Source organism: Oncorhynchus tshawytscha, linkage group LG16 (assembly GCF_018296145.1).
Source record: "Oncorhynchus tshawytscha isolate Ot180627B linkage group LG16, Otsh_v2.0, whole genome shotgun sequence".
In the NCBI taxonomy this organism is placed as follows: Eukaryota; Metazoa; Chordata; class Actinopteri; order Salmoniformes; family Salmonidae; genus Oncorhynchus; species Oncorhynchus tshawytscha.
The window spans coordinates 69328207-69355532 of NC_056444.1; the positions used below are offsets into that span (position 1 = coordinate 69328207).

General features: G+C 44.2%; 1 protein-coding gene across 1 annotated transcript; it reads right to left on the reverse strand.

Annotated features, from left to right (window-relative positions):
* LOC112215219 (PAN2-PAN3 deadenylation complex catalytic subunit PAN2-like) lies at positions 1-27326 on the reverse strand. Its single transcript, XM_024374148.2, is given in 20 exon segments — positions 1-786; positions 915-1008; positions 1308-1487; positions 2431-2519; positions 2522-2567; positions 11851-12008; positions 12295-12385; positions 12501-12560; positions 19972-20062; positions 20802-21001; positions 21269-21397; positions 21542-21661; positions 21827-21949; positions 22048-22144; positions 23776-24121; positions 24223-24493; positions 24611-24686; positions 24825-24947; positions 25850-26019; positions 26669-27326. Coding segments are annotated over 20 exon segments (2976 nt in total). The 5' UTR covers positions 26954-27326; the 3' UTR covers positions 1-559.

Below are 27326 nucleotides of genomic sequence, written 5' to 3' on the forward strand. Positions count from 1 at the left end.
TTCAGTGTACTATATTAAGCTTTTATTTAAAAAAACATCACTATAAAAAGTTTATCAAAATCTTAACATTATTTGCCCATGTAAGCAGCATAATGTACAGCATAAAGACAAACACTCTTTATGAAAGTAGAAATTGTTTTGACTTCTGTTTTGGAGAAGATCAAAACTGTTCAGTCCTTTTTCAAATAATGTAAATGGCAGAGTCAGATCAGGGTACTGTACAGGCAAGCAAGATGATGTGGAAAGTTGGGACACTGACACAACCTCTTTCAGCATTCTGCTCTTGTTGATAACCTGTCCAGTTTCATACTTTATGGGAGTCAATACCTTGTGAGTACTGGTTTTAACAATAAATAAAAGGCTGATTGAAATGATTAAACACCAGGATTAAATCAGTTTGGCAGGAATGTCTTCAGGCACTCTTCACAGACCCTTCACTGAGGGGAAGACTGTACTGAGGGGACTACATTCAATCAACGAAGATTGATAGATCCCGTATACTGCTAATAAAAATAAAGTTAGCCCCAATAATATCCAGATCCCACCAACATTACACCCTCTATTGCAATGCCAGTTTCATACTTTTTGGGCTACCTTGACCATCTCCTGTGTCACAGTCAGGGACTTTCCAGTCTAGCTTGCGGCCTTTCTCATAGAGTCCCTTCAGAACTTTGCGGACTTCGTCAATCGCTCCTCCACAACTCAGTTCCAGGTACTTCCTGTACAGAGCAAGGGCAGTCCGTGCGTCCTCAATACTGTCATGGTTCTCACCTTGGATGTTAAGGTCTGGAGAAGGAAGTAGAAGTTTTCCATTTCACACAATTTGGTTGTTGCATGGATGAATTTGGAAAATGGCAGACTAAGTAGTAATTTCTATATGACCAAAACAGTGGTGAAGGAGTATAAGCTCTTACCCAGAAAGTACCAGGCGAGGAAGTGCAGAGAAATCATCTTCTTACGAGGCATATGGAACAGGTAGACGGTGTCAACTACCTGATCCTTCAGCACCTGAACAAGGTATATCAAAATGAGCTCCCACACTCCCTTCATTGAAATTACCCTGTCTACTGTTAATCTAGCTAACCTATAGGGCTGGTTTCCTGGACACATATAAAGACTACTCCCAGGCTAAACAGCCATTTTTCAAAGCAGATTCCCCATTGAGCATGCTTTTAGTCCAGGACTAGGCTTGATCTGTCTCCAGGAAACCGGCCCATAATCTTTATTAAAACTGTGGCCAGGGATATAGAAACACAGATAAAATTGGTTCCATTTAAAAATCAGGTAAATTAAGTATACAAACTTACCAGCAAATTTATAACCCGGAAGTCCTTCTGTAAACCATGGCCAACAAAGCGCACTCCGGTGTCAATGAGGAAGCGCAGCTTCAGGTATGTTGACTTCAGAGTGGTCAAGTGCTTAGAAGAAATCTTAGCATCCAGGTCCCCTGGTTTGATGCCTGAGTACTGGGTCAGATAGTCCACCACCTGCACCAGCAAAACAGCGAGGAAGAATACATTTTAAGAACTAAGATTAGTTAAAACTAGGTCGCTTTGTTAGGAAGCTGTCACATCAGATTTTACTGCATAGCAATAATTATCTGGACATCCATCCATCCATCCATCCATCCTAAAGTAGTCATTATTATTGCCAGGGCGAGAGGGGCTGCAAATCAAATCAAATTTATTTATATAGCCCTTCGTACATCAGCTGATATCTCAAAGTGCTGTACAGAAACCCAGCCTAAAACTCCAAACAGCAAGCAATGCAGGTGTAGAAGCACGGTGGCTAGGAAAAACTCCCTAGAAAGGCCAAAACCTAGGAAGAAACCTAGAGAGGAACCAGGCTATGTGGGGTGGCCAGTCCTCTTCTGGCTGTGCCGGGTGGAGATTATAACAGAACATGGCCAAGATGTTCAAATGTTCATAAATGACCAGCATGGTCGAATAATAATAAGGCAGAACAGTTGAAACTGGAGCAGCAGCACAGTCAGGTGGAAGTTGAAACTGGAGCAGCAGCATGGCCAGGTGGACTGGGGACAGCAAGGAGTCATCATGTCAGGTAGTCCTGGGGCATGGTCCTAGGGCTCAGGTCAGTTGAAACTGGAACAGCAGCATGGCCAGGTGGACTGGGGACAGCAAGGAGTCATCATGTCAGGTAGTCCTGGAGCTCAGGTCCTAGGGCTCAGGTCCTCCGAGAGAGAGAAAGAAAGAGAGAAGGAGAGAATTAGAGAACGCACACTTAGATTCACACAGGACACCGAATAGGACAGGAGAAGTACTCCAGATATAACAAACTGACCCCAGCCCCCCGACACAAACTACTGCAGCATAAATACTGGAGGCTGAGACAGGAGGGGTCAAGAGACACTGTGGCCCCATCCGAGGTCACCCCCGGACAGGGCCAAACAGGAAGGATTACCTGCATTACCTGCTCCTGAGTAGAGATGTAGTCATCGATGAACGGTACTCCCTCGTTGGGACCCTGACCACGCACGCAGGTGATCCGTGCCATAGACATGGCTTAATGGTGGACTTGGTGCCGTCGCTGCGTAGCTCTGCCTCCTCCTATATATAGACAGTATGCGGTCCATAAGGGGGAATTTACACAGTGGATCTCCAAGCAGAGCTCCTTGATGTATCACAGTTGTTAATTATTATCCTCATTGCTATGTTGCTAGGGTGAAGCTGCCCCTATTATACACCTGTTAAATGGTTAAGGTTAGGATCTGGGCAGGAAAAACTGATCCCGGATCTGTACCTAAAGGAACCTTCTACCCAGATACATTGTTGACCTAGCATACTCTGACTTACAGTACATTCTGAAAATATTCAGACCCCTTTACATTTTCCACATTGTTACGTTACAACCTTATTCTAAAACGTATTAAATAAATTCCGAATGTATCTACAGACAATACCGCATAATGACAAAGCGAAAACAGGGTTTTATACATTTTTGCAAATATATATATATATTTTTACAGAAATACCTTATTTTCATAACTAACCAGACCCTTTGCTACAGTCAATTGATTCGACATGATTTGGGAAGGCAAAAACCTGTCTATATAAGGTCCCACAGTTGACAGTGCATGGCAGAGCAAAAACCAAGCCATGAGGTCAAAGGAATTGTTCATAGAGCTCCAAGACGTGGTTTGTTTTCGAGGCACAGATCTGGGGAAGGGTACTAAAATAATTCTGCAGCATTGAAGGTCCCCAAGAACACAGTGGCCTCAAACTTTCTTAAATGGAAGAAGTCTGCAACCACCAAGACTCTTCCTAGAGCTGTCCGCCTGGCCAAACTGAGCAATCGGTGGAGAAGGGCCTTGGTCAGGGAGGTGACCAAGAACCCGATGGTCATTCTGACAGAGCTCTAGAGTTCCTCTGTGGAGATGAGAGAACAACCATCTCTGCAGCCCTCCACCAATCAGGCCTATATGGTAGAGTGTCTAGCTGGAAGCCCCTCCTCAGTAAAAGGCACATGACAGCCCGCTTGGAGTTTGCCAAAAGGCATCTAAAGGACCATGAGAAACAAGATTCTCTGGTCTGATGAAACCAAGATTGAAGTCTTTGGCCTGAATGCCAAGCGTCACGTCTGGAGGAAACCTGGCACCATCGCTACACTGAAGCATGATGGTGGCAGCATCATGCTGTAGGGATGTTTTTCAGCGGCAGAGACTGGGAGACTAGTCAGGATCGAGGGAAAGATGAACGGAGCAAAGTACAGAGAGATGCTTGATGAAAACCTGCTTCCAGAGCACTTAGGACCTCAGACTGGGTCGAAGGTTCACCTTCCAACAGGACAACGACTCTAAGCACACAGCCAAGACAATGCAGGAGTGGCTCCAGGACAAGTCTCTGAATATCCTTGAGTAGGGGTTCTTAAACTTTTTCAGCCTGGGACCCAAATGAGAAATTCTATGTTTTCCTGGGACCCAAGCTTAGGAAAATATGCAACTATACGTAAATATCGGTACATTTCATTGCCCTTATGCCTAAAAAGAATATAGACAAAAACAAATAACAATGAAATACCCATATACCTAATGTTTATTTTTCCCATTAAAAACACTCTTACATACCTGTCTAGGTTGGAACTGTTGCTGTTAAAATACAATAAATAATTTCATTCTGAACTGGAATAAACATATTGATCACATCACACAGATGTCTAACAGAACACACACACACAGGCTTTTTGCTTGTGCATCCCTAAGTAACAGTAGATAAAAAAATAACCAGGCCTACTGTACATCTTACTGTATAAATTATTGTTGATAGAAAGTCTAGGTTGGAACTGTTGCTGTTAAAATGCATATTTTTTATTCTGAACTGGAATAAACTGATTGATCACATCACACAGATGTAGACCAGAACACACACACACACACACACTACTAATGAGAGGTGTGTGGCTGGTTAAGGTTTTCAACAAGCAGGTCTAATCTGGGATCAGTTTTTGACAGTGCAACACTGAGGTGATGCTCAGCATTGACACTGTTTCTGTACTTGAGAACCCTGACTTACATAGGTATGTGGTGCCAAAGTGGATCTGAACATCTACTGCTTTCTCAGTCAGGCAGGAGACCACTTCCTGCTGAAGATGAGCAACCCAGAACTGTGTTTGTCTCAAAAAGCATCTTGCTTCAATCAGTTTATTCCAGTTCAGAATAAAAAGTATTACTTGCAACAGTTCCAACCTAAACTTGTTTTCAACAATAATTTCTACAGTAAAATGTACAGTAGGCCTGAATTTTCCATCTTCATCTGTACGGTTTCTTAGGGATGCACTATCAGTAGCTAGTTAGCTTGCTTTGGCTAACGTTAATGACAACTATGCCTTGTTAGTTGACTTACTTTTCCACTTTCAAAGCACTGTTTCCTGAAGCATTCTGCCCTGTTCTGAAATAACTCCCTGGGTTTACCATCATGTTTTGCCTGGATGTTTGGTCAGGACTTGTCGTTTTATTAATTTGTTAGTTTTGAGAGACACATTACTAAGCACTTTCCCACACAAAACACATTAGGGGCACTCCTCGTTATTTCTCAAAGTTTGTATAAAAGAGACAAAAAAGTAATCACTGTATATGCGTTTCTTGACAATTGAGCTCAGTCAGAACCTGACCGATCTTGAAAGGATCTGCAGAGAAAAATGGGAGAGACTCCCCAACTACAGTTGTGCCAAGCTTGTAGCATCATACCCAAGAAATCTCAAGGCTGTAATCACTGCCAAAGGTGCTTCAACAAAGTACTGAGTAAAGGGTCTGAATACTTATGTACATTTGATATTGCAGTTTTTTATTTTTAATACATTTGCAGAAAATTCTACAAACCTGGTTTTGATTTGTCATTATGGGGTATTGTGTGTAGATTGATGAGGGGGAAAAAACGAGGGATGCACCGATATGACATTTTTGGCCGATACTGACATCTAATATTTTCCTTGACAAAAAAAACAATAACGATAACCGATATTTACATTTTTTGCAGCCTTTTAAGCATTATAGTACAGTTAAATAGTTAACACACACACATGGACGCAGCGGTCTAAGGCACTGCATCTCAGTGCAAAAGGCATCACCACAGTCCCTGGTTCGAATCCAGGCTGTATCACATCCGGCCGTGACACAATTGGCCCAGCGTCGTCCGGGTTTGGCCGGGGTAGGCCGTCATTGTAAATAAGAATTTGTTCTTAACTGACTTGTCTTGTTAAATAAAAGGTTACACACCACATTGACCAAAAAGTTATTTTGTTGGTATTTACTTATGTCCCCATTACCAGTAAAACATCATCAAAACCTATTTATTTCACTTACTTGCTGTGCTGTTTCGTTGTTCATTTGTTTCATTCTCAACCAGGATTTCATCATACATGTCAAGCAGTGAAGTTTCAGCTCTGTCTGTCTGTGATGCCTCTTCCTCTGTACCCACTGTCACTGTGTCCGTTTCCATCTTGTCCAGCTGTGTATGTAATTTTTCAAGGAAACCCTGTTTCTTGTCTGCAACGAAGTAACAGTCCTTTTACCTAGCATTGAGCATGGTGGCAACACAGTAAAGAGGCTCAGAGAGAATGCCACTGAATCGCTTGTTCACAGCCTCAAATTTTAACCCCACGGTTTGTGTTGGCAGTTTTGTTGAGCAGGCGTTTCAATGCCATGACAGAGGGTATCACGTCTGCTGCAGACACAGTTGATTAGCTTATTTCTCCAGTCAGTTGTTCGAATGGCGCTAACTAGTGTGTTCATGTTTCCAAGTTTTAAACATGTTCTCAAATGCCATTGAAATGGCAGCAGTGGTATGACAACCAGCATATTCATGAGCATGCAATACGGCTTTCCTCAGTACGAAATCCTTATCAACCCACTGTGCTGTCAGACTCAGCATACTCATGGGGCTGACATCGCTGGTCCAAATGTCAGTCGTGAAGCTAATAGCAGTGACACCCATAACACGTAGCTCATAGATGCATGTTTCAACAATTAAATGTTTTTTTTTTAATTTCACCTTTATTTAACCAGGTAGGCTAGTTGAGAACAAGTTCTCATTTGCAACTGTGACCTGGCCAAGATAAAGCAGTGTGAGCAGACAACACAGAGTTACACATGGAATAAACAATTAACAAGTCAATAACACAGTAGAAAACAAAGGGGGGAGTCTATATACAATGTGTGCAAAAGGCATGAGGAGGTAGGCGAATAATTACAATTTTGCAGATTAACACTGGAGTGATAAATGATCAGATGGTCATGTACAGGTAGAGATATTGGTGTGCAAAAGAGCAGAAAAGTAAATAAATAAAAACAGTATGGGGATGAGGTAGGTGAAAATGGGTGGGCTATTTACCAATAGACTATGTACAGCTGCAGCGATCCGTTAGCTGCTCAGATAGCTGATGTTTGAAGTTGGTGAGGGAGATAAAAGTCTCCAACTTCAGCGATTTTTGCAATTCGTTCCAGTCACAGGCAGCAGAGTACTGGAACGAAAGGCGGCCAAATGAGGTGTTGGCTTTAGGGATGATCAGTGAGATACACCTGCTGGAGCGCGTGCTACGGATGGGTGTTGCCATCGTGACCAGTGAACTGAGATAAGGCGGAGCTTTACCTAGCATGGACTTGTAGATGACCTGGAGCCAGTGGGTCTGGCGACGAATATGTAACGAGGGCCAGCCGACTAGAGCATACAAGTCGCAGTGGTGGGTGGTATAAGGTGCTTTAGTGACAAAACGGATGGCACTGTGATAGACTGCATCCAGTTTGCTGAGTAGAGTGTTGGAAGCCATTTTGTAGATGACATCGCCGAAGTCGAGGATCGGTAGGATAGTCAGTTTTACTAGGGTAAGCTTGGCGGCGTGAGTGAAGGAGGCTTTGTTGCGGAATAGAAAGCCGACTCTTGATTTGATTTTCGATTGGAGATGTTTGATATGAGTCTGGAAGGAGAGTTTGCAGTCTAGCCAGACACCTAGGTACTTATAGATGTCCACATATTCAAGGTCGGAACCATCCAGGGTGGTGATGCTAGTCGGGCATGCGGGTGCAGGCAGCGATCGGTTGAAAAGCATGCATTTGGTTTTACTAGCATTTAAGAGCAGTTGGAGGCCACGGAAGGAGTGTTGTATGGCATTGAAGCTTGTTTGGAGGTTAGATAGCACAGTGTCCAATGACGGGCCGAAAGTATATAGAATGGTGTCGTCTGCGTAGAGGTGGATCAGGGAATCGCCCGCAGCAAGAGCAACATCATTGATATATACAGAGAAAAGAGTCGGCCCGAGAATTGAACCCTGTGGCACCCCCATAGAGACTGCCAGAGGACCGGACAGCATGCCCTCCGATTTGACACACTGAACTCTGTCTGCAAAGTAATTGGTGAACCAGGCAAGGCAGTCATCCGAAAAACCGAGGCTACTGAGTCTGCCGATAAGAATATGGTGATTGACAGAGTCGAAAGCCTTGGCAAGGTCAATGAAGACGGCTGCACAGTACTGTCTTTTATCGATGGCGGTTATGATATCGTTTAGTACCTTGAGTGTGGCTGAGGTGCACCCGTGACCGGCTCGGAAACCAGATTGCACAGCGGAGAAGGTACGGTGGGATTCGAGATGGTCAGTGACCTGTTTGTTGACTTGGCTTTCGAAGACCTTAGATAGGCAGGGCAGGATGGATATAGGTCTGTAACAGTTTGGGTCCAGGGTGTCTCCCCCTTTGAAGAGGGGGATGACTGCGGCAGCTTTCAATCCTTGGGGATCTCAGACGATATGAAAGAGAGGTTGAACAGGCTGGTAATAGGGGTTGCGACAATGGCGGCAGATAGTTTCAGAAATAGGGGGTCCAGATTGTCAAGCCCAGCTGATTTGTACGGGTCCAGGTTTTGCAGCTCTTTCAGAACATCTGCTATCTGGATTTGGGTAAAGGAGAACCTGGAGAGGCTTGGGCGAGGAGCTGCCGGGGGCGGAGCTGTTGGCCGAGGTTGGAGTAGCCAGGCGGAAGGCATGGCCAGCCGTTGAGAAATGCTTATTGAAGTTTTCGATAATCATGGATTTATCGGTGGTGACCGTGTTACCTAGCCTCAGTGCAGTGGGCAGCTGGGAGGAGGTGCTCTTGTTTTCCATGGACTTCACAGTGTCCCAGAACTTTTTGGAGTTGGAGCTACAGGATGCAAACTTCTGCCTGAAGAAGCTGGCCTTAGCTTTCCTGACTGACTGCGTGTATTGGTTCCGGACTTCCCTGAACAGTTACATATCACGGGACTATTTGATGCTATTGCAGTCCGCCACAGGATGTTTTTGTGCTGGTCGGGGCAGTCAGGTCTAGGGTGAACCAAGGACTGTATCTGTTCTTAGTTCTGCATTTTTTGAACGGAGCATGCTTATCTAAAATGGTGAGGAAGTTACTTTTAAAGAATGACCAGGCATCCTCAACTGACGGGATGAGGTCAATGTCCTTCCAGGATACCCGGGCCAGGTCGATTAGAAAGGCCTGCTCACAGAAGTGTTTTAGGGAGGATACAGGCAATGAGGCAGTGATCGCTGAGATCCTGGTTGAAGACAGCGGAGGTGTATTTGGAGGGCCAGTTGGTCAGGATGACGTCTATGAGGGTGCCCTTGTTTACAGAGTTAGGGTTGTACCTGGTGGGTTCCTTGATGATTTGTGTGAGATTGAGGGCATCTAGCTTAGATTGTAGGACTGGCGGGGTGTTAAGCATATCCCAGTTTAGGTCACCTAACAGAACAAACTCTGAGGCTAGATGGGGGGCGATCAATTAACAAATGGTGTCCAGGGCACAGCTGGGAGCTGAGGGGGGTCGGTAGCAGGCGGCAACAGTGAGAGACTTATTTCTGGAGAGAGTAATTTTCAAAATTAGTAGTTCGAACTGTTTGGGTATGGACCTGGAAAGTATGACATTACTTTGCAGGCTATCTCTGCAGTAGACTGCAACTCCTCCCCCTTTGGCAGTTCTATCTTGACGGAAGATGTTATAGTTGGGTATGGAAATCTCTGAATTTTTGGTGGCCTTCCTGAGCCAGGATTCAGACACAGCAAGGACATCAGGTTTAGCAGAGTGTGCTAGAGCAGTGAGTAAAACAAACTTAGGGAGGAGGCTTCTGATGTTGACATGCATGAAACCAAGGCTTTTTCGATCACAGAAGTCAATAAATGAGGGTGCCTGGGGCCATGCAGGGCCTGGGTTTACCTCCACATCACCCGCGGAACAGAGAAGTAGTAGTATGAGGGTGCGGCTAAAGGCTATCAAAACTGGTCGCCTAGAGCGTTGGGGACAGAGAATAAGAGGAGCAGGTTTCTGGGCATGGTAGAATATATTCAGGGCATAATGCGCAGACAGGGGTATGGTGGGGTGCGGGTACAGCGGAGGTAAGCCCAGGCACTGGGTGATGATGAGAGAGGTTGTATCTCTGGACATGCTGGTTGTAATGGGTGAGGTCACCGCATGTGTGGGAGGTGGGACAAAGGAGTTATCAGGGGTATGAAGAGTAGAACTAGGGGCTCCATTGTGAACTAGAACAATGATAACTAACCTGAGCAACAGTATACAAGGCATATTGACATTTGAGAGAGACATACAGCGAGGCATACAGTAATCACAGGTGTTGAATTGGGAAAGCTAGCTAAAACAGTAGGTGAGACAACAGCTAATCAGCTAGCACAACAACAGCAGGTAAAATGGCGTTGACTAGGCAACGGGGCCGACAGATAAAACATAAACAAGCAGAATGGAGTACCGTGATTAATGGACAGTCCAGAGTGCATCAGCTATGTAGCCAAGAGATCAGTGTCCAGGGGGCAGCGGTGGATGGGGCAGGGAAGCTGGACTGGCGAGTGTTATCCAGGTTGAAAAAAGTTAACAATGACTAAATAGCTTGTAGCTAGTTAGCTGGTTAGCTTCTGGAGGTTCTTGAGTGTGTTCTAAAAATTAAAAATAATAGCGATTCCGTATCACATTGGGTGAGGCAGGTTTCCGGAAAGGTATAAACAGATTAAAAATCAAGAAGAGATAGAAAGTAAATATGGGTCCGGTGAGTGTTTGGGACGCGGCGATTCAGACGGTTAGCAGGCCTGTGCTAACAAGCTAACAGTTCGTAGGCCCGGGCTAAACAAGGTAGCAGTTAGCGGACCGGGGCTAGACAAGCTAGCAGTTAGCAGGCCGAATTTAGCAAGCAGGGAGATAGCGAGGGCTAGAGAGTTAGCCTTTGGGGGACGTCGCGATGGGGTGAGTCTGTTTATTCCTCTTCATGCGGTGACATCGATAGACCGGTCGTGGGCCCGGGTATTGTAGCCCAGGAGTATGCTACGGTGGTAGCACAGGTGCGCTGGCCGGGCTAGCTTCACGCTAAGTGGGTGGAAACGCTAGCCAGGAGTAATCATCCGGGGTTGCGGTTTAGCTAGATAGCTAGTTGTGAAGATCCAGCTGAAAAATGTTCCGTTTGCGGTGGGAATCCGGGGATGAATCCGGGAATGAAAAATAAATAGGTCCGTTATGCTCTGGTTAGAGTCACGTTGTTCGAACTGGCGAGAGCTTTCCGAGCTAAAGGTTAGCTTAGCTGAAGACCGGTTAGCTGAAGACCGTTAGCATAGCTGGTGGTTAGCTGGCTAGCTTCAGTTGAGGGGTTCCGGTTCCGAAGTAAATATAAATACTTTAGGAAAAATAGCTACATTGGGTGAGGCGGGTTGCAGGAGAGTATTTGGAAGCTTAGGTTTAGCAAAATGTTTTTAAAGAGATATGCGAAGAAAAATACGTAAAAAACGAAAAAGAAACGATATATACAAGGGACACGACGTGACAGGACGACTTACTGCTACGCCATCTTGGACGAAGAGCGATACTGTAACTCCGGTAGGGCAACATCTGAAAAAAAGTGTGTACCGGGCTCGACGAGTCGGCGAAAGCCAACATCATCCACGACAGAAGATAGTTGATTGTCAAGGGTAATAAATTCCATTATCTTGGAGTTAATGGATTTCACCTTTGAGTTGTCACGCTGAAATTTTCTTACTGTTTCAAATGACTGCTTGACTTGAACTTGTTTAGTTGTTGGAAGTGTGCGCTTAGTATTTTTCTGCTTTTCTTCTGTGTAGCGCTGTATTTTTCGTGGCGTCATTATGTCATCTACTTACATTATATAGGTATGCACGTCAGCTTTGATGTTGGCATTTTTAGCTAATATCGTCCAATTCCGATATGCTCACCAATATATTGTGCATCCCTAAAAAAACAGATTTAATCTGTTTTAGAATAAGGCTGTAACATAACTAAATGTGGAAAAAGTCAAGGGGCCTTAATACTTTCCGAATGCACTGTATACTCTAAATCTAGCAATCACACCTGCCAGACTGACCTGGTTGAGGGTGACAAACTCAGCGTCCAGTCCCACGAGGTCCCCGGCCTGGGGCATCTCACTGACCATGAGGGGGATGAACGTGGCGTGGCTCTTCCTCTGCTTTCGCGCCAGCGATGCCTCTGTCAGCAGCACACTGGCCTCGATGGGGTTCTTAACTGGGGAAGACAGACAGGCATCAAGTGTCAGGGTGGGCATGTTCTTAAACAGGTAATGAGTGCAGTCATACACAGTACCACAACCATCCCTCATCTTCACAGAGGATGTCAAGGTTATGTTGTGGAGTGGCATGCACTAAAGAAAATATCTACTGCTGAAATTACCTTATTTATTTTATATGATTTAAATGAAATCCTGTATGTAAAATGTATGGCAATCTACAGTCATGTTGACCCTGATCAGATAAATGAAGAAACTGTAACAGACAATGAGTGGATGGCTTACTGCGTAGGTCGTATTTGGAGTGGTAGTTTCTCTTGGCGTAATACAGGATGGCTGGAAGCTTCCAGTTCACATCAAACTGTGCTGCTTCAGCCTGAGACACACACAAAAACAAAATACAAACACATTGTTATATTTGAGGAATTGATAAGAGCTCATTTATTGATAAGATATTTGATGTGTTGATTCAGTGAGTAACCAAAGATTACCTTGTCAATTGGCTCAATCAGGAAGTCATTGAATAGATACCACTGCTGATGTGTTACCCCCTTACACCGCAATATCAACAAAAATAAGTTAGTCAAATACGGTTTTCAAATAGAACTTTTAGCCTTTCATTTTACTTTTTTATTTTAATGCAGATAGATTGTGGCTTTTATCAATGTAATTGTCTGCATAATTTCCATTCCCAATATATATTTTTGAAATATATTTCCTTCTTTATTATTTTCCCCTAACCCTAGTAAACTAATGGACAACAATACTTATGCTTCCACTTTCAGCTTTTACATACTACATACATTTCATGGACAGTATATTTTACATTAGTTAACTATTGTTTGTTTTTAGTCCCAGCCTTCAGCCAAAATTCAACCCCTCACATCTTATCACTGTAGACTATCCAGTTTTGATTTCTAGCTGCCATATATTTTTCCACTGTGCTGTTTCAAAAGTTCTGAACCATTCTATTCTCATAGTTTCTACAGATTATAAATTAAAGAAACATCTTTGCTAAGAGTATTATTATATTATTGATCGATTGATATATATATAAAATCGGTCTATATATACAGTGGGGCAAAAAAGTATTTAGTCAGCCACCAATTGTGCAAGTTCTCCCACTTAAAAAGATGAGAGAGGCCTGTAATTTTCATCATAGGTACACTTTAACTATGACAGACAAAATGAGGGAAAAAAATCCAGAAAATCACATTGTAGATTTTTTTAATGAATTAATTAGCACATTATGGTGGAAAATAAGTATTTGGTCACCTACAAACAAGCAAGATTTCTGGCTCTCACAGACCTGTAACTTCTTCTTTAAGAGGCTCCTCTGTCCTCCACTCGTTACCTGTATTAATGGCACCTGTTTGAACTTGCTATCAGTATAAAAGACACCTGTCCACAACCTCAAACAGTCACACTCCAAACTCCACTATGGCCAAGACCAAAGAGCTGTCAAAGGACACCAGAAACAAAATTGTAGACCTGAACCAGGCTGGGAAGACTGAATCTGCAATAAGTAAGCAGCTTGGTTTGAAGAAATCAACTGTGGGAGCAATTATTAGGAAATGGAAGACATACAAGACCACTGATAATCTCCCTCGATCTGGGGCTCCACGCAAACTCTCACCCCGTGGGGTCAAAATGATCACAAGAACGGTGAGAATCCCAGAACCACGCGGGGGGACCTAGTGAATGATCTGCAGAGAGCTGGGACCAAAGTAACAAAGCCTACCATCAGTAACACACTACGCCGCCAGGGACTCAAATCCTGCAGTGCCAGACGTGTCCCCCTGCTTAAGCCAGTACATGTCCAGGCCCGTCTGAAATTTGCTAGAGAGCATTTGGATGATACAGAAGAAGATTGGAAGAATGTCATATGGTCAGATGAAACCAAAATATTACTTTTTGGTAAAAACTCAACTCGTCGTGTTTGGAGGACAAAGAATGCTGAGTTGCATCCAAAGAACACCATACCTACTGTGAAGCATGGGGGTGGAAACATCATGCTTTGGGGCTGTTTTTCTGCAAAGGGACCAGGACGACTGATCCGTGTAAAAGAAAGAATGAATGGGGCCATGTATCGTGAGATTTTGAGTGAAAACCTCCTTCCATCAGCAAGGGCATTGAAGATGAAACGTGGCTGGGTCTTTCAGCATGACAATGATCCCAAACACACCGCCCGGGCAACGAAGGACTGGCTTCGTAAGAAGCATTTCAAGGTCCTAAATTTTATCAGCATATTGATTGCGCAACCAGGGGTGGAAAGACCCTGGATCATTGTTACTCTAACTTCCGCGACGCATATAAGGCCCTGCCCCGCCCCCCTTTCGGAAAAGCTGACCACGACTCCATTTTGTTGATCCCTGCCTACAGACAGAAACTAAAACAAGAAGCTCCCACGCTGAGGTCTGTCCAACGCTGGTCCGACCAAGCTGACTCCACACTCCAAGACTGCTTCCATCACGTGGACTGGGAGATGTTTCGTATTGCGTCAGACAACAACATTGACGAATACGCTGATACGGTGTGCGAGTTCATTAGAACGTGCGTTGAAGATGTCGTTCCCATAGCAACGATTAAAACATTCCCTAACCAGAAACCGTGGATTGATGGCAGCATTCGTGTGAAACTGAAGTCACGAACCACTGCTTTTAATCAGGGCAAGGTGTCTGGTAACATGACTGAATACAAACAGTGCAGCTATTCCCTCCGCAAGGCTATCAAACAAGCTAAGCGCCAGTACAGAGACAAAGTAGAATCTCAATTCAACGGCTCAGACACAAGAGGTATGTGGCAGGGTCTACAGTCAATCACGGACTACAGGAAGAAACCCAGCCCAGTCACGGACCAGGATGTCTTGCTCCCAGGCAGACTAAATAACTTTTTGCCCGCTTTGAGGACAATACAGTGCCACTGACACGGCCTGCAACGGAATCATGCGGTCTCTCCTTCACTGCAGCCGAAGTGAGTAAGACATTTAAACGTGTTAACCCTCGCAAGGCTGCAGGCCCAGACGGCATCCCCAGCCGCGCCCTCAGAGCATGCGCAGACCAGCTGGCCGGTGTGTTTACGGACATATTCAACCAATCCCTATACCAGTCTGCTGTTCCCACATGCTTCAAGAGGGCCACCATTGTTCCTGTTCCCAAGAAAGCTAAGGTAACTGAGCTAAACGACTACCGCCCCGTAGCACTCACATCCGTCATCATGAAGTGCTTTGAGAGACTAGTCAAGGACCATATCACCTCCACCCTACCTGACACCCTTGACCCACTCCAATTTGCTTACCGCCCAAATAGGTCCACAGACGATGCAATCTCAACCACACTGCACACTGCCCTAACCCATCTGGACAAGAGGAATACCTATGTGAGAATGCTGTTCATCGACTACAGCTCGGCATTCAACACCATAGTACCCTCCAAGCTCGTCATCAAGCTCGAGACCCTGGGTCTCGACCCCGCCCTGTGCAACTGGGTACTGGACTTCCTGACGGGCCGCCCCCAGGTGGTGAGGGTAGGCAACAACATCTCCTCCCCGCTGATCCTCAACACTGGGGCCCCACAAGGGTGCGTTCTGAGCCCCCTCCTGTACTCCCTGTTCACCCACGACTGCGTGGCCATGCACGCCTCCAACTCAATCATCAAGTTTGCGGACGACACAACAGTGGTAGGCTTGATTACCAACAACGACGAGACGGCCTACAGGGAGGAGGTGAGGGCCCTCGGAGTGTGGTGTCAGGAAAATAACCTCACACTCAACGTCAACAAAACTAAGGAGATGATTGTGGACTTCAGGAAACAGCAGAGGGAACACCCCCATCCACATCGATGGAACAGTAGTGGAGAGGGTAGCAAGTTTTAAGTTCCTCGGCATACACATCACAGACAAACTGAATTGGTCCACTCACACAGACAGCATCGTGAGGAAGGCGCAGCAGCGCCTCTTCAACCTCAGGAGGCTGAAGAAATTCGGCTTGTCACCAAAAGCACTCACAAACTTCTACAGATGCACAATCGAGAGCATCCTGGCGGGCTGTATCACCGCCTGGTATGGCAACTGCACCGCCCTCAACCGTAAGGCTCTCCAGAGGGTAGTGAGGTCTGCACAACGCATCACCGGGGGCAAACTACCTGCCCTCCAGGACACCTACACCACCCGATGCTACAGGAAGGCCATAAAGATCATCAAGGACATCAACCACCCGAGCCACTGCCTGTTCACCCCGCTGTCATCCAGAAGGCGAGGTCAGTACAGGTGCATCAAAGCTGGGACCGAGAGACTGAAAAACAGCTTCTATCTCAAGGCCATCAGACTGTTAAACAGCCACCACTAACATTGAGTGGCTACTGCCAACACACTGTCAATGACACTGACTCTACTCCAGCCACTTTAATCATGGGAATTGATGGGAAATGATGTAAATATATCACTAGCCACTTTAAACAATGCTACCTTATATAATGTTACTTACCCTACATTGTTCATCTCATATGCATACGTTGATACTGTACTCTATATCATCGACTGCATCCTTATGTAATACATGTATCACTAGCCACTTTAACTATGCCACTTGGTTTACATACTTATCTCATATGTATATACTGTACTCGATATCATCTACTGTATCTTGCCTATGCTGCTCTGTACCATCACTCATTCATATATCCTTATGTACATATTCTTTATCCCTTTACACTGTGTATAAGACAGTAGTTTTTTTTGGAATTGTTAGTTAGATTACTTGCTCGTTATTACTGCATTGTCGGAACTAGAAGCACAAGCATTTCGCTACACTCGCATTAACATCTGCTAACCATGTGTATGTGACAAATAAAATTTGATTTGATTTGAGTGGCCTAGCCAGTCTCCAGATCTCAACCCCATAGAAAATCTTTGGAGGGAGTTGAAAGTCCGTGTTGCCCAGCAACAGCCCCAAAACATCACTGCTCTAGAGGAGATCTGCATGGAGGAATGGGCCAAAATACCAGCAACAGTGTGTGAAAACCTTGTGAAGACTTACAGAAAACGTTTGACCTCTGTCATTGCCAACAAAGGGTATATAACAAAGTATTGAGATAAACTTTTGTTATTGACCAAATACTTATTTTCCACCATCATTTGCAAATAAATTCATTAAAAATCCTACAATGTGATTTTCCAGATTTTTGTCTGTCATAATCTTTTTAAGTGGGAGAACTTGCACAATTGGTAGCTGACTAAATACAAAAAAATTTGCCCCACTGTATATCTATTGCCACAAGGAATCGCTAGAGCGCGATGAGCCAAATAAAGCCCCCCCGGCCAAACCCTCCCCTAACCTGGACGACGCTGGACCAATTGTGTGCCACTCGGGAGGCCCCTGATTATACCATTTTTAAACACTTTTTCCAAAAATGATGTTTTTTTTTAATCAATTAGTATATTTGAGATTAAACTGAAATTGCAACCAGCTTTCTATAGCTTGTTTTAAAAATAGTGATATTTTGGAGATTATTTCATTTTCAAATCTGAATGAAGGAAAAAAAGCTATTCTTGAACACGGGGTGAGACATCAGATTTAAGTAAAGTTGGATTAAATTGTTTTTTTTACTCTACTCATCTATCTACACACAATACCCAATCATGACGAAGCAAAAACTAGTTTTTAGACATTTTTGCAAATGTATATAATTTTTTGATATCTCTCACTTACATAAGTATTCAGACCCTTAATTCAGTACTTTGTTGAAGCACCTTTTGGCAGCGATTACAGCCTCAAGTCTCCTTGGTTATGACGCTACAAGCTTGGCACATCTGTATTTGGGGAGTTTCTCCCATTTGGGTTATATCCTGCCTGGTTGGCCCTGTCCGGAGGTATCGTCGCACGGGGCCACAGTGTCTCCCGACCCCTCCTGTCTCAGCCTCAAGTATTTATGCTGCAGTAGTTTATGTGTCGGAGGGCTAGGGTCAGTCTGTCTTATCCGGTGTCCTGTGGGAATTGAAGTATGCTCCCTCCAATGCGCTCTTTTTCTTTCTTTCTTTCTTTTTCTCTCTCTCTCGGAGGATCTAAGCCCTAGGACCATGCCTCAGGACAACCTGGCCTGATGACTCCTTGCTGTACCCAGTCCACCTGGCCGTGCTGCTGCTCCAGTTTCAACTGTTCTGCCTGCGGCTATGAAACCCTGACCTGTTTTCCGGACGTGCTACCTGTTCCAGACCTGCTGTTTTCAACTCTCTAGAGACAGCAGGAGTGGTAGAAATACTCTGAATGATCGGCTATGAAAAGCCAACTGACATTTACTACTGAGGTGCTGACCTGTTGCACCCTCGACAACCATTGTGATTATTATTATTCGACCCTGCTGGTCATCTATGAACATTTGAACATCTTGGCCATGTTCTGTTATAACCTCCAACTGGCACAGCCAGAAGAGGACTGGCCACCCCTCATAGCCTGGTTCCTCTCTAGGTTTCTTCCTAGGTTTTGGCCTTTCTAGGGAGTTTTTCCTAGCCACTGTGCTTCTACACCTGCATTGCTTGATTTTGGGGGTTTTAGGCTGTGTTTCTGTACAGCACTTTGTGACATCAGCTGATGTAAGAAGGGCTTTATAAATAAATTGGATTGATTGATTCTTCTCTGCAGATTCTCTCAAGCTCTGTCAGGTTGGATGGGGAGTGTCACTGCACAGCTAATTTCAGGTCTTTCCAGAGATGTTAGATCGATTTCAAGCCCGGGATTTGGCTGGGCCACCCATAGACTTTTACAGAAACCACTCCTGCGTTGTCTTGGCTATGTTCTTAGGGTCATTCTCCTGTTGGAAGGTGAACCTTCGCCCCAGTCTGCGGTCCTGAGCACTCTGGAGCAGGTTTTCATCAAGGATCTCTATGTACCTTTCTCCGTTAATCTTTCCTTCGATCCTGACTAGTGTCCCAGTCACTGCCTCTGAAAAACATCCCCACAGCATGATGCTGCCAACACCATGCTTCACTGTAGAGATGGTGCCAGATTTCCTCCAGATGTGACACTTGGTATTCAGGCCAAAGAGTTCAATCTTGGTTTCATCAGACCAGAGAATCTTGTTTCTCATGGTCTGAAAGTCTTTAGATGCCTTTTGGCAAACTTCAAGCGGGCTGTCATGTGCCTTTTAATGAGGAGTGGCTTCCGTCTGGCCACTCTACCATATAGGCCTGATTGGTGGAGTACTGCATAGATGGTTGTCCTTCTGGAAGGTTCTCTCATCTCCACAGCTCTGTCAGAGTGACCACCAGGTTCTTGGTCAACTCCTTGACCAAGGCCATTCTCCCCCGATTTCCCAGTTTGGCTGGACAGCCAGCTTTAGGAAGAGTCTTGGTGGTTCCAAACTTCTTCCATTTAAGAATGATGGAGACCACTGTGTTCTTGGGGACCTTCAATGCCGCAAAAATGTTTTCATACCCTTCACCAGATCTGTGCTTTGACACAATCCTGTCTCGGTGCTCTACGGGCAATTCCGTCGACCTCATGGCTTGGTTGTTGCTTTGTTAACTGTGGGACTTTATATAGACAGGTGTGTGCCTTTCCAAATCATGTCCAATCCATTGAATTTACCAAAGCTGTACTCTAATCAAGTTGTAGAAACATCTCAAGGACGATCAATGGAAACAGGATGCAGCTGAGCTCAATTTTGAGTCTCATAGCAAAGGTTATGAATACTTATGTAAATATGGTATTTCTGTTTTTCTAAAAACCTGTTTTCACTTTGTCATTATGGGGTATTGTGTGTAGATTGATGAGGATTTATTTTTTGAATACATTTTAGAATAAGGCTGTAACATACCAAAATGTGGAAAAAGTCAAGGGGTCTGAATACTTTCCAAATGCACTGTATTCATTATATAAATAGGCCCGTTTTAATTTTTGTCTGGCTTGCCGTTCCTCTAAGTGGAATATTTTTAGGGAGGGTTAGGGAGGGTTTGGCCGGTAGGTACTGTCTCCTTTCCACAGCGACACAGGCTGCTGTTCTCAACCTCACACCCAAACTTCCTTCCAATCACAGACTCTCCTGAGGAGCCCAGAACACTGTAACAAATAAAGCATCAAAAGGAGACAAAGCGGGCCTTCAGAGTAGTGCAGTTATCTAAGGTATTACATCGTAGTGCTAGCTGTGCCACTAGAGATCCTGGTTCGAGTCCAGGCTCTGTCGCAAGCCAGCCGCGACCGGGAGACCCATGAAGCGGCGCACAATTGGCCCAGCGTCGTCCGGGTTAGGGGAGGGTTTGGCCGGCAGGGATGTTCTTGTTCCATCCCGCATTAGCGACTCCTGTGGCTTGGCCGGGAGCAATGCACGCTGACACAGTTGCCAGGTGTACGTTGTTTCCTCCGACACATTGGTGCGGCTGGCTTCCGAGTTAAGCGGGCATTGTGTCAAGAAGCAGTGCGGCTTGGCTTGGTTGTGTTTCGGAGGACGCACGGCTCTCGACCTTCGCCTCTCCCGAGTCTGTACGGGAGTTGCAGCGATGTGACAAGACTGTAATATACCAATTGGATATCATGAAATTGGGGAGAAAAAAGGGTAAAAAATACACAAATTAAGAGAAAAATAATGAAGCCAAATCATCACTAAACACACCAGATGCTCTAGTATACACTAAAGAAATATTTTGTTATCCACAAGCTGATTTAATTCCTATCATTGATAGTGTAATAAACGCAAATCATTTTAAAGAATATCTGTTCGTTTTTTGATTGCTTGGGCAGAAAAATGTTAAAACAAAAGTTAAAAGGTGCAGTAAAAATGTGTGCAAATGATCAGTGTCACCTGCTGCTGGCTCCTCGGTAGGCCTGTGGCCCCTCCTGCTCCTGGGTCTCCTGGTGGAGCTGGGTGAGGATGAAGCGGTTCCAGCTCTGGATGAGACGGCCCAACCTGGCCTTCCCCGTCTGCTCATCAGAGTCAGCCAGGATCAGACACAGGGCAGACGCCTCCGGGATAGTTCGGAAAGCTCTGAGGAAATTACTAGCCTGTGAGAGGGGACAGTGGTTGCAATAAGTGAATGGCAATGGGAGTAGGCAGCAGGACGGTTTAATTGTGGTCAGTCAGTTCAGTGCATACATACACATTATTACAGTGCTCTATTACCACTCTATTACAACTCCATCAAACTATCTTTATTACAACTCTGTTACATAAGCACACTACTACAGTGCTCTATCATGCAAAGAGTATGTTATTTTGTAGGGATAGAAAGATAGGACAGAGTGAGATGTGTCATGGCTATTGGTGACTACCAGACAGGGGTCTCCTCGTGACAGGTCTAGCATGTGGAAGAGGAAGCCCAGCTCACATGCCAGACAGAACTCCTTCTGACACAGGTGGTTCTGGACCAGGCAGCGGATTGGCTCCAGGAAATACAACACCTAACAAATCAGACACACAGGGGGAAAATACTCACTGATATTTGTAAATGGGAACAAATAATGAAATAATATACGAATAAACATGGATAAATCAACCGTATATTTACACTATATAAATGAACGCCACACATTTCCGATTCTCACCTGGATCATGCAGTTACAGTAAGCATTGGGAATGTGAGGTTCCAGGCCAGCAAACAGGGTCCTGTTATAATGTTTGAAGTCAAAGTCTTCCAGCCCAAGTTTGGAGTATTTAATGGTGACCTGATGGGCACAAAACAATCAAAGATGTAAGCTCTCATCATTGACACAACAAGCTAATCTCAAAACCACAATGAACCACATTGTGCTCATAACACAAATCCATACTGTTGAACCACACATTTCACATTTACAAGTAGATAACAATGTAATAAGTAAGGGACACACCTTCCTGTATTTTTTGGGCACCATGTAGATGTGTGGTTCTTCATCTCGACCAATAGGAGACTCAGGAACCCCCTGATTGTAGTTGTCAAAGTCCAGCTCCACCTCCTTGATCTTGTACGGAACCTGAAATACAGCAAATAGGAGGGGATGTTTATACAAGCAAAGCATAGTTCAGAACCCAACTCTTTCTGAGACACAGAATTTGTGGATGATTGACATACCTGGTCCCGGGGACGGGTGTGAGGATTGGGGGCGTAACCAACGAACCCGACAGTCTTCATCGTATGCAGGATCTCTGGGTCCACTGGGGGTGCTCGTCTGGAGAGAAAAAAGGTGAGAAATATTTGGATACTTACTGTTGGGGCTGGGGGGGGGGAGAGTTCCCTAAAGGGAACACCCCCTCCCATTCAGCTGAAAAAAATATTCTTTAGAAATGTTTAACTTTCACACATTAACAAGTCCAATACAGCAAATTAAAGATAAACATCTTGTTAATCTACCCATCGTGTCCGATTTGTTTAATGTTTTACAGCGAAAACAACATATATTTATGTTAGATGACCACCAAATTCAAAAACGCGATATTTCACAGTCACAAAAGCATAAATATAGATAAAATGAATCACTAACCTTTGATTATCACCATCAGATTACACTCATAGGACATCATGTTATACATGTATTGTGTGTTTTGTTCGACAATGTGCATATATATATATATATATATATATATATATATATATATATATATATAGAAAAAAAAAAATCTCAGTTTACATTGGCGCGTTATGTGCAGTAATGTTTTGATTCCAAAACATCTGGTGATTTTGCAGAAATACTCACAATAAACATTGATAAAAGATGCAAGTGTTTTCACAGAATGAAAGTTAAATGTATCCTCTATGCAACCGCTGTGTCAGATTTTTTTTAAAACTTTACAGAAAAAGAATAATCTGAGAACGGCGCTCAGAACCCAAAGAAATAACCGCCATTTTGGCGTCAACAGAAGCTACAAAAAACACTATAAATATTCACTTACCTTTGAATATCTTCATCAGAAGGCAGTTCCAGGAATCCCAGTTCGACAATAAATTACTGATTTGTTCCATAAAGTTCCAAAAAGCCCATTTAGCCACTTGTTGTTAGCTTGTTCAGCCCAGCATTCAATCCTCAAAAAGCACGAGCAATTCCTCCAGACAAAAACTCAAAAGGTTCCGTTACAGGTCGTAGAAACAAGTCAAATGATGTATGCAATCCATATTTAGGATGTTTTAAACATTAATCAGCAATAAATTTCCAACCGGAGAATTGCATTGTCTGAAGAAAAGCATAGGAACGCAAGAACACTCTCTCGTGACCGCACGTAATGAAACCGAGGCTTTCTGCCAGACCACCCACTCAAAGAGCTATTATGAGCCCCACCTTTATAGTAGAATCATTCAATCAGAATCTAAAGACGGTGACATCTTGTGGAAGCCCTAGGAAGTGCATTCTCATCCATATCTAAGGTGGACATCCAATGGCACTGTTTTCTAAATTGAGTTCTCACTTCCTGTTTGGATTTCTTCTCAGGTTTTTGTCTGCCATATGAGTTCTGTTATACACACAGACATAATTCAAACAGTTTTAGAAACTTCAGAGTGTTTTCTATCCACCAGTAATAACACTATGCATATATTCCCATCTGGGAAAGAGTAGGAGGCCGTTTACTCTGGGCACGCCTTCCATCCAAAAGTGAAAATGCTGCCCCCTAGCCTCAACAGGTTTTAACTTAGTCATCCTTCGGGCACAAGATATCTATCAAAAGCCCTCCTTGTGAAGGGACATTTTGAAGAGAGGTTGGTGTTACCCCACCTCAAGAAGCAGTGAATTCACCACATAGCCTACTTTAGCAGATCAAAGTCCCCAAAAGGTGATCACAACTTGTCTTAAAACAATGTGTTACTTACCTAGGGCTGGGAGTGGCCTGTGTGGTGACCCAGTCTGACAGTAGTGGCTCTGAGCTGGTAAAGGGCATGGGGATGAGGGACAAGGGCAACAGGTCATGGATCCAGTCCAGCTGAGGCAAGGAGTCCACCAGACAGGGCAGAGCAAATTCAGTCTCCTGTGAATAACCGTTGTAGGAGACCTCTGGGGCGTCTGACCAAAGGTGCACACCTCCTCCAGAGTCCCCAAAGACCAAAGCCTGCTTGCTGGAGGACACGTCGAAGCTCATGAGCAACTGGCCAACAGTGTTGACATGGAAGACATCAGCCAGGTTGGCTAGCCCAGTGGGTTCACAGAATTGACACTGTCCTGGGGATGGAGGGAAAATAAAGTCAGTCATATTTTCTGCATTCTCTGATAAATACAGCTAGCAGGCTGCACAACAAACACATTCTCCATTTGATCAATACCTGTCTGTGAGATGATGGCCAGGCGTGACGTGTACGTAGGGATGAAGCACAAGAAGAGGGGGTCCACATGCACCTGGAGTGGTGTCACAGTGCGCATCATGCGCAGGTCAAACACCATGAGGAAGCGGTCACACGCTAGTTCGTTCATTCCTCGACTGGAGAACCAACACGCAGCCAAGAGGTTGCCATGGACATCAAAGTCTGACAGGCTACTGGAGAAGGCATCAAACTCATGTTCTAGCTTGAAGGTGCGCAGGTCACAAAGCGACACCTGTTTGTGTGGAAGGCAAGAAGGTGAGATATATACTAATGTAAAAAAAAATAACTAGTAACATCTTCCAAACACTGAGAAACAGGAGTGGCCTTGGGCCTCTCTTGTTGTCCTTACCTTCCCAGATATGTTCCCACAGAATAAGAAACGATTGTACTGCCGCATGATAGCTACCCCTGGAGCTTCGACCGTAAACTAGGCATAGGAAGGAAAGATCACAATGTGTACAATTATTTACCTATTGAATCACTTATTTTTGAGAGCCTATAGGCCAAAAATGTATTGCATCCTTAGAGTTAGGCCTATATTTTCACATGCTGGTGTCATGCAATACCTTTGTGTCTGCTGCACAGTATTAAGGTCAAATTCAAGCACATAATTCTGTAGTCCACCCATGAGCATTGCGTTGTTTCCTGTCATAAGCAGACTATGCATGTCAGCTCCCTCCTCCATTCTAAAATACACACATGAATTCATTAAGACAATACCATTATACTGTACAGTATTCAAGATGCACATCCAAACTGATTTGAAACTATAACATGTTTCAACTAAATGTTGATTTTTGCAAGCATCCTTTCGGCACTCACCTTTGAACCTAAGTTAACATGGGTGTATGGTTTGCATAAAACATTTAAAATAAATGTTCCCCAACTAAAAAAAAACACTCAAACTGGACCATTTTATCTCCATCTCTTCATTCAAAGACTCAATCATGGACACCCTTACTGACAGTTGTGGTGGCTTTGCGTGATGTATTGTTGTCTCTACCTTCTTGCCCTTTGTGCTGTTGTCTGTGCACAATACTGTTTGTACCATGTTTTGTGCTGCTACCAATTTTTTTAATATATACTTTTTTACCTTTATTTAACTAGGCAAGTCAGTTAAGAACAAATTATTTTTGACGTCCTAGGAACAGTGGGTTAACAGTGCCTTGTTCAGGGGCAGAACGACATATTTTTTTTACCTTGTCAGCTCGGGGATTCGATCTTGCAACCTTTCGGTTACTAGTCCAACACTCTAATCACTAGGCTACCTTCCGCCCCGATGTTGTGATGCTGCCATGTGTTGCTACCATGCTGTGTTTTCATGTGTTGCTGCCATGCTATGTTGTTGTCTTAGGTCTCTCTTTATGAAGTGTTGTGTCTCTTGTCGCGATGTGTGTTTTGTCCTATTTTGTATTTATTTTATTTTATCCCAGCCCCTGTCCCGCAGGAGGCCTTTTGCCTTCTGGTAGGCCATCATTGTAAATAAGAATTTGTTCTTAACTGGCTAGCCTAGTTAAATAAAGCTTAAATAAAAATATAAATCAGTAAGAACCACAATAATGTGAATTATCATTTGAAATCAACTCACAGGTAGTCGAACATGACAAGGCCTCCACGAGTTTGGCACTTGAGATTACTCTTAGAGAGAAACAGAACCCCTGTCTCCATGCTCTGAATCTAACGAATATCATCAGTTGAGTGCGCCTGGAAAGAAGAGTAGCGACCCATTGTGGGACCAAAGAAGGACATTCCATGCCCCTATGGAAAAAGAGAGTGGTGAAACAATTCTGTATGTTAGAAAAATGTTGCTGAATACCCCATTTTGCAAATGTACACAAAAGTGGCAGCTGAAACCAAAGTGTACAAAAACATTTGTGGACGCACTTCATGTTCCAAGTACCAGTTGATGGATTCTGGGTTCTGACTCCTAAAACTTCAAATAGGGTTAATTATCAGGTATCCTATTGAAATATTGAGTGCTATGGTATAGAGAGGGTTTATACCAGAAGTTAATGGTCATCTGTAGGAGGAAGGTATATGGTGGGTGCAATTAAGTTTGGAATGTGCTGAGTGCAGGGAAAATGATCACTTGTGGCAGCACTGATAAGAGGATTGAGCACTTTGGGGCAGAGGTCAGGTCAGATGAAGTGGGGAAGAACAGGTATCACTAAGGTTCTGCTTAGCAACAGAGATGCATTGGCTGTTCAGATGTGTAGGAGACTCAGCATAGGAGAAAGGGTTAAATATCAGTGCTTGTGTGAATATGTCTTTTGTCGGTTCAGCTGTTCGATCCTTTGGGAAGAATAAACTTGGTTTAAGCTTTCATTGTGTCCGTCGAGTTCTTACTTTGATAATTAGAACCTAACACAGTAATACTCTATATTCTGGCATAATATTTTTCTCTTACCCTGTGGTTCCCCATCCAGAGCAGCTCCTCTTGCAGGTCAAAGTGAGTTGCTGTGACAGGAACGCCCACTTCTGCATGCACACTGTGGAGTTCTGAGAACATCCCTTCCATCATGTGCACAGATTCGGGTACGGCCACGGTAAAACCATCTGGATTGAGCTCCACACCTTGCAACAAGACAGGATTGAGCCGTGGGTCCATTGAGGGCTCCATACCTGGCTCTAGACTCCCATGGAGGGCAGGTGCGTATTCACCCATCCCTGGGTCCAGACCGTCAAAGTTCATGAGTATAGCTGACCTAAAAAATCAAATGGGTGCATGTTGTTCGAATAGGCTTGCATCTTGGCTTATATACTAACTGTATGAGCCAGTTAGCTATAGGTTATGAATTATCTTTGATAGCATTCTTATAACAACACCAATGGCCTCTTGGTGTTACAGCTAAACTGGCCCTGTCAGCATGCCTGTCGGTATACCTACACTCACTAAGCATAATAGGTAGGTCGTCAGGGATATTGTTCTTGGTCTGCTGGATTCGTGAGCTAGGTAACCATATTGCTAGCACTGGATTGTAATAGTACAGTGTTCATTATATTCAAATGCAATGGAAATAGGCTAGCTAGCTAACTGTATCGGCCCAGCAAGTGTAGCCCTGACT